Here is an 8382-nt window from a genome sequence, read left to right on the forward strand (position 1 = left end):
GGGGACCCTGTGTGGCCCCGAAAAGTTGCTATTTGTTTTGACATGAAGCGTCAGTAAACAGATGTGTTCTTCACTTCAATATAGTGTGCTGGTGACCTCTTTAACAAGTACCCATGCACAGGGAACACGATGTCGTTAAAAAACACCTGCTCAGGTGATTGACAGCCGCTGCAGTATATCTCCGTAAGGTAGATTTTATATATTTTATTTAACCACTTGCTGACCGGGGTGTTTATACCCCCTTCCTGACCAGGCCATTTTTCAGTATTCAGCGCTGCGCTACTTTGACATTTATTCCGTCATGCAACGCTGTACTGAAATTATTTTTATACCATTTTTTGGGGACACATAGAGCTTTCTTTTGGTGTTATTTAATCACCACTGCGGTTTTTATTTTTTACTATATAACAAAAAAGTACCAAATATTTTAAACAATTAATGGTTTTCCCTTTATTATTTTAGGAAACATTTATTTTTATCCAATTTTTTGGTAAAATATAAAAGGCGGGATCACATCGGGTAAATAGACACCAAACATGTCAAGCCTTAAAATTGCGCGCGCCCACGAAATCGCAGAAAAACACCATAGCCAAAATTGGTCATTTGGTTAAAAGATTTTACCGCTCATCAGTTTAGTATTATCAGTGATTGATGGCCCTAAAATTATTGCTCTCATTGCGGCGATATGTAACACGTGCAGCATAGTTGGAGCAATCGTCGCTTTCGCGTCTAGGCGCATCTAACGCATTTTTGCGCATCTATGAGTGGGGTCGGACGACGACTATAAAACATTTTTGTGGGTTTTTTTTTGGTTTTGTGTGTAAATTTTTTATTTATTTTGTTTACACAACTTTGTTATCACATAGGGTGCTAATAAGTACCCTATGTAATAACAAATTACAGTTACAGGTCCCCTTTATGGAGACATCAGGGGTCTCCAAGACCCCTAATATCACCTAGGGACCCCCAGAGAAGCTGATGGAGCACAGATCTGCTTCATCAGCTTCTCTCCGGTTTCTGTACCGGAGAGTGACAGAGGAATGCGGAAGTGATGTAATGTATATTCAGAGACCGGGAGGAGAGCGGAGGGAGATCGGGTACTGATATCCCTCCGTTCTCAGTGCACAGAGCCACATCGCCTGGGATGGATGGACGCCCGGGATCGCGGGGACAAGCGATCGGGCACTGATCTCCCTCCGTTCTCAGTGCACAGAGCCACATCGCCTGGGATGGATGGACGCCCGGGATCGCGGGGACAAGCGATCGGGCATTTAAAATCCAGGCGCTTTTCCGCTCGTGCGGGCCAGGGGCGCGCGCGAGCAGGCACGAAGGACGCCCACCTGCTTCCAGGAGACTCCCGTCCGGCCGTCTTTCAATGACGGGACGGGAGGTGGTTAAACAAACATTATTTTAAATTTTACAATTACACTACTCTACAGTCTATGTACATTTTAAATAAACTTAGTTTAAAAAACCTACCTTATGGAGATATACTGGAGTGGCTGTCAACCACCTGAGGAGTAGTAATGGGCTCGGGAGTGTTCGCAGCTCCACGTGCCGAGCCCGCCAGGAAGCTGACAGCGCCAATCACAGGTACTGAGACATGTTCCCGGTCCACAGCTGCAGAGATCGGGAAATATCTCAGTGCCTGCGATTGGCGCTGTCAGCTTCCTGGCGGGCTCGGCACGTGGAGCTGCGAACACGCCCAAGCCCATCACTACTGAAGAGGTGTTTCTAATGATGTCAGGTTGCCTGTGCACACAGGTAGCATCATATGACAGCTTGGAGTCCCGAGCATGGGAGCGTGCACTAGAGGGTGGCTTTATAGGAAGCAGCATCATAATGGAGCCACCCCGGGAACAGAAGCCATTTTCATAAAACCCTGCGAAGCCTTCATATCACTAACTCCTTTCACCCAAAACAGAACTAAAGCTTTGGCTTTACTTCCTTGATCAGTGTGTACAGCCAGGGCATTTTCAGGTATAAGTGCCCATTCACATCACCTACAGACCTGTCCAGATTGTTTCTGGATCTAAAATGCATCCTAATGTATCCCTATGCTATTTCTGGTCTCTGTTCACACCAGCGCAGTCCGTTCCAGACCAGACAAATACTGCTTGTCTCATTTTGTGAGGTCTGAAATGCACTGGAACTGCAGTAGTTTCACACCATTTTCCGGACCAGATATGGTCCGGAAAATGGTGTGAACCTGCCCTAAATGCAGAGACATAGAGGAAGAACATCATTATTTCAGTTCCTATGAGGCTAGAAAGGCTCTGCTCATTAGAGAACACATGACAAATGTCCGGGTCACTCACTGATTCTCAGCACGGCCACATAGATGAGGAAATTCCGCACAGAGCTGATGACATCTCGCCGCATTTTGGCCCGCAGCTCCTCGGGATCAGCTTTGGGCCCCAGACCCTCCAAGCGGAACATGTTGATCAAGCTCACAGGTCTCAGCAGAAGACTTCTCCTCAAACGAACCGGTGTTCTGCAGCCTGGAGGTCAGCGAGGTACAGACCACACCCTCTCAGGACGCGTGCATTTGCCGTAATACGGGCACCGGCAAGGCTCAATTCTGTGCACGCAAAGTAGACATGTCTGCAGACTCCTGAGTGGAAGAGGGGCGCTGTGGATAACAATATGAATATGAAAGAAAACTATCACCAAATCACTGGCATCTTTTATTATATACATATATATTGCCTCTACATAGATATATAATAATATCTGTATATAGATATATAATCACTGTGTGTGGGTAAGAAAATCCTTCCTAAGGGAAACACGGGGTTGCCATTGCTGTCTTGCCTGGGGGTCGGGCCCATTTACACCATAGCATTTCATTAGTCGCACGGTTCCATGCAATAAACGCACGCTACCGCGCAATGCATCTACTGTGTGTTACAGTGCAGGAGATGCATTGCATTACTGTTCATGTAAACGTCACCCCAAGAGCACCGCCAGCTGCAATGTGCCTGACCGCGTCACAGCGCGTCTTACAGCAATACTGTACTGCTACAGAAAGTAGCGCATTCACTACTTTTTTAGTCACAACAGACGGTATTGCAGTACTATGCATTGCAGCTGTAGGTGCACTTGGGGTGCCAGTTAAATGAAAGGCAATGCAACGTACCTCCTGTACTGCAAGGCACGATAGTTGCGTTGCACATTAGCATGTGTTACAGAACCCTGCAATTAATGCAACGCTGTGGCGTGAATGGGCCCTCACACATGCGGTTACTTTTTTGGGGTTTCTGCATGTTTGGTGTGTGTAAGCCCATTCATTTCAATGGACTGCGCTGCATGCAACAAATGCAGTGAAGCTCGTGCATCAAGCTCATGGTTGTTGTATTTTTAAACACATTTTTGTGCATTTGTCACACGTCAACATGTTGGCAAAGATGCGTTTTGCCTTCTGTGTTTGGGATCTCATTAACAAGTGATGTGTTTAGCATGTCGGGTGCTTTTTCTGCGTTGATATGCATGGCAGGTGTGAACGGGGTCTCACACTGGCTTCAGCACCCTGCGGCGTTCCAGTATGTGGGCAAGGAACGCAAGAGTCAGGCGACTATCATTTTTAGAAGGGGAACAGCAATGACCTCCTCTACATTTCAGGAAAATGTTTACCAGTCAGAGCCTTTCCCTTCCCAATTTAAATTGTTAAAGAGCGTGGATGGACGAATCTCCTGCTGGACTATTGTATTCCGACAACGGCAGGGTTGCTGCTGTCAGAATGCCCGAACCGTGATGGCAGCTTATTGGTTGCCATCACTGTTTTCCTGAATTTTTTTTTTTTTTATTATCTGATCAAAAGATGCCGGACATAAGGGTGCTGACAAGGCCACCACTAAATGAATTTCATCCCATTCATCGAGAACCATCTGAAATTTCTACAGTGTGTGGCCAGCTTAATAGGCACTGGAGGTCACCATAGCGCAGCCTTGAACGAAGTTTGAAAAAAGGAAAATGTGATGCGCTGAATCAGTGCATTGTATTGCTCCCCTCACTTCTCAGCAAAACTGACAGTAGCCCGTATGCTAAAATGAAGTGGACCCAGTCATCCAGAGGAGTATGGACCTAGCCATAAGATTGACTGAGTCTGCAGAACATGCACTGTAAGCACATAGCCCAGCCAATGCTTTTTTTTGTGTGGAAAAGGCTGTGTGTCCCCAGGCAGGGCTGCACAATGAAGATATCTAGTCTCCAGGAACTACAGCTCTAAACTAGTGATGGGCTCTGGCGTGTTCTCATGCGCCTCGTGCCGAGCCCGCCAGGAAGCCAACAGCTGCAGCTGCGGACCGGGAACATGTCTCAGTGCCTGTGATTGGCCCTGCGCGCTGACGGCTTCCTGGCGGGCTCGGCACGTGGCGCTTGCGAACACGCCCGAGCCCATCACTACTCTGTAAACCTGTGTTAGATCAGCTTCAGTGAAGTACAAAGGTGACATCAGGGGTCTAATAAACCCTTAACTCTTTCCCTGCCAAGGACGTAAGGCATACAGCAAAACACAACCGTTTCCAGCTAGCCACATCAGTTTGCCTTACATCACTGGCTTTCAGTCTTCTGCTATAAGTTCATCGATTTAGCGACCATGAACGTATAACCGAAGGGTTCCCTTCTGGGTGTAAATGAGTAGCTGCCATGTCAGCTGATGACAGCTATTCATCAAAAAATCTGGCACCCCCCTCCCCTGCCACAAGTTCTGGGGCTCTGCACTGCTCCCCATTGGGTGCATGCTCCGATCTGTTTCCCCTCCAATCCCTGCTGCTCTCACCCGCCCCTGTATTGGCAGAGGCACTGGGGATTTGGAGAGGACATGGACCGCTGCAGCCTGCGGGGAGGTGGGAGCGGAGGAGAGATCGGTGACAATCAGAATGGAGAGTGGAGCTGTGCGGGCCAAGCGGTTCAGGATTAGGGTTGCCACCTTTTCTTCCAGCAAAACCCGAACACTCTAGCGACGCACAAGATTTTTTGCGGCTTATTTATATGTAAATAGTGTCACCCATTCATATGTAAATATCACAGTCGAGGCCCCATTCACACTGAGCGACACTTACCTCGAGCGGATTTCCGCGCGGTCGGGATAGCGCAACTGTTCCGGCGATCTTCACCGAGCTGCATGTAAAAATAGAAAAACCACACGACATCCTTGGGAAAAAGGGTCCTGCACAAGCCACGCACGACAGGCGACATGGAGCTGTAGAATAGAACAGCTCCATTTAAAAATCATTGGTCAAGCGACTTCTCGCAATATCGTGCGGCAAATATGCACGATATCGCGGCAGAAATCGCGCGATTAAGCGTTCAGTGTGAATGGGCACTTAGTGGTGGGGGGGGAGCAGTAGCCCCTATCTTTATTTTGGTTACCCCTGTCTGCCTGACCTCTTGTGTCCGGGTTTCAGCTGCCATGAAACCCGGACACAGCATTTAAAACCATTTAATTGTGTATTTGTATTGGTTTAATATTGATTTGATAAACATTTGTGCAATTATCGCAGGACCTACAAAATTAGTAGCATCATCTTTTTATTCTACTGGGCCTGTGCTTTCAGAAAATATATGGTTCAGGTGGTCTTTTATAAACGCTAAAAAGCAGCAGTTGGAAATTTAAAAAAAAAAATGAAAAATTGCAAACAAATGGCCAGCTGAGGTCAAAAGTGGAACGCAGGGCTTGGCAGCAAAAAGGTTAATGTCTCCTTAAAAGAGAACCTACAGATTCAAGGAGGATCGCACCACACTCCTTACCAGTATGTCCCTTGGGTTCTGCAGTGACTGCAGATGGTGCTGCCTTAAAGCGACATTAAAGTCAAAAATGTTTTTCCCTCTTCCAATGTTAATGTCAGCACTTACCTTAAAGGAGAACTACCGTGTTTCCCCGAAAATAAGACAGTGTCTTATATTTTTTTTTCCACAACAAAAGACACTAGGTCTTATTTTCGGGGGATGTCTTATGTGTACCTGGCTGCAGCTGTCTGCTCTCCGATCTCCGCTCGTGCGTGCGGGTGGGCATGCGGGAGGGAGCTGCGGCCGCTCTCTGCTCCAATGCCGTCCATGGAGCCAGAAAGGTGGGCGTGCTGGCGGGCAGGGGGGAGGGAGCTGCGGCCGTGACAGCATGTAAAAAGTAATTATACGTTGCAGCTTCCCCTGAAGTAAGATCTAGCGCTATCAGGGATTTCTGTAATATGAGATCTACCACCGAACTAGGTCTTATTTTCGGGGTAGGTCTTATATTACAGAAATCCCTGAAGATAGCGCTAGGTCTTACTTTCGGGGTAGGTCTTACTTTCGGGGAAACACGGTATGAGGTGAGTGCTTTTCACTCACCTCATAGTTCTAGCCGACCTGTGACAATGAGACTGTCACAGGTGGGCTCAGTAGATCGGGAGGTGAGCGAACACATGCCGGTGTTCGCTCACCTCTCGATCCTGTCACAGCTCTCTGCTGTGACAGGGGAGGGGCTGGGTTCCCCCCTCCCCGCTCTGATCCGCCAGCGCTGAGTGGCGGAACAGACGGGGGAGGGTACAGCTGTCAGTCACGCAGCTGGGCGGATCCCGGCACAATTGTCGGGATCCGCTTCAGCTGCGGCGTCCTAGTATACCGCGAGCTACAGCTAGCGGGATACTGAGCCTAGGGTGACGGGAGGACGCTAGTTTGTGTCCTCCTGTTACCCTAAGGAGAACTATGGGGAAAAACCTTAACCCCATAGTTCTCCTTTAAATGATGTCTCTTAATCCGATCTTATTCTTCCTTCCTGTCCTTTTCATCTGTCCCTCTAGTGCTGCTGTGGGTCTCTGATCCAGCGCTGACTCCTATGTGCTTGCTGGCACTTCCTGTACCACGGTGTCTGCATTCGGGTCCACGCGTCCATAGACTTACCTTGTGTCTCTCCTCGCGTCCCAGCCGAAAATCTGAACTGCAAGATGCTTTGTGGCTGCCCGAGATTTTTCACATTTTGTTGATGGGGGCGCACGGGGAAGACACAGGGTAAGTATTAACCCTTTTCAAAGCGTTTTTTTGTAACACTTTTTGCATATATCTACTGCTTCCTAGCCATAGATATATGCAAAAACACCCAAGGCTTTAATTATACTTTAACTCAAAGTAACGTGATATATCACCAACACACCATGGTCAAATGTCCAGAAGAAAAAAAAACACACGCCCAAACAAACTTATTGACTTGGATACATCATGTCACACTGCAACATTTCGGGGCCACTCAGGGTCCCTTCCATCAGGCATGACATGAGTTATAAAACACAGAAGTTTCCTATCACACTTACTGGCTAGCCTGCAACAAAACAAATTACACTGTCTAACAATTTGCGCTAAAAACAGAGGTTTTAGTTGCACAACTTTTGCAAAATATGTGGAAGCCACACTGCCTCGTCAAGGCTCCTCTGTGCAGTGTGGTCCTAACTCTAATCTTTGAGAGTCTCCATATTGGAGTATATTTAAACAGTAAATACATTGAATGCTTGAGGAATCCCACGCCTCCTTAAAAAGGTACCAGGACACACTGGAGGCCCAGCAATACGAAATGTACGCTGTGACCCCCAGTGTGTCCCCACACCAAATACAGCCAAGCTAGAGATACATGGCATCCGCACAATTTATAACCAGCCTTAGCAGCAAGGTGCATATGGAAGGACTTACAACAATACAAAAACACAGATGTTTCCCAGCACACTTAATGGCTAGCCTGCAACAAAACAAATTACACTGTCTAACAGGATGCGTTAAAAAACATTTTGCAAAATATGTGAAAGCCGCATTGCCTCGTCAAGGCTCCTCTGTGTAGTGTGGTCCTAAATCTTATTTTTGGGAGTCTCCATATTGTAGCATATTTAAGCAGCAATAAATTGTGTGGTTGCCAGGTATCTATAACGAGTTATGCAATGTGACAAGATGTATCCAGGTCACATTGTATTCATGTCAATAAATTGTTCACTTCTGGACATTTGACCATGGTGTGCTGGTGATACGTCACGCTACTTAAAGAGAACCTGTCACGTATAATGTGCTGTGTTAACTTGATTAACAAAATGGAAAGTAAACAGAAGAGAAATCCAAATCAAATCAATATTTGGTGTGACCACACTTTGTGATTCGATGGAAATTGACTTCCCTGCCACTCATGAAGGAGTGGTTCCTGAAAATTGCAAGTATAGCTGAAACGGAGGAATTGATACATATGCCCCATTACAGACTCTCCCAAAATAGAACCAGCACGCCCAGCTAAAGCTATTTCAAGACAACCCCTGCCTATGCTCAAGAGATAGACACCTGAATTGGGATGGTTTGGTGTTTGCTGACAAATTACTATATTTACTGTGGTGGTGCGCCATGACTGGCGTTTTTCTTCCTTTGCTCGGT

General features: G+C 47.0%; 1 protein-coding gene across 1 annotated transcript; it reads right to left on the reverse strand.

The window, feature by feature from the left end:
* Positions 1 to 853: 853 nt before the first annotated feature.
* On the reverse strand, positions 854 to 2439 carry TOMM5 (translocase of outer mitochondrial membrane 5; the record flags this gene model as incomplete). Its single annotated transcript, XM_018552430.1, has 2 exons — positions 2319 to 2439; positions 854 to 870 (listed from the first exon to the last, which is right to left on the reverse strand). Coding segments are annotated over exons 1-2 (138 nt in total), but the record flags the coding sequence as incomplete, so codon positions are not given.
* Positions 2440 to 8382: the final 5943 nt, after the last annotated feature.

The sequence above is a fragment of the Nanorana parkeri genome, unplaced genomic scaffold (assembly GCF_000935625.1).
Source record: "Nanorana parkeri isolate BGI_ZX_2015 unplaced genomic scaffold, ASM93562v1 scaffold88, whole genome shotgun sequence".
NCBI lineage: Eukaryota > Metazoa > Chordata > Amphibia > Anura > Dicroglossidae > Nanorana > Nanorana parkeri.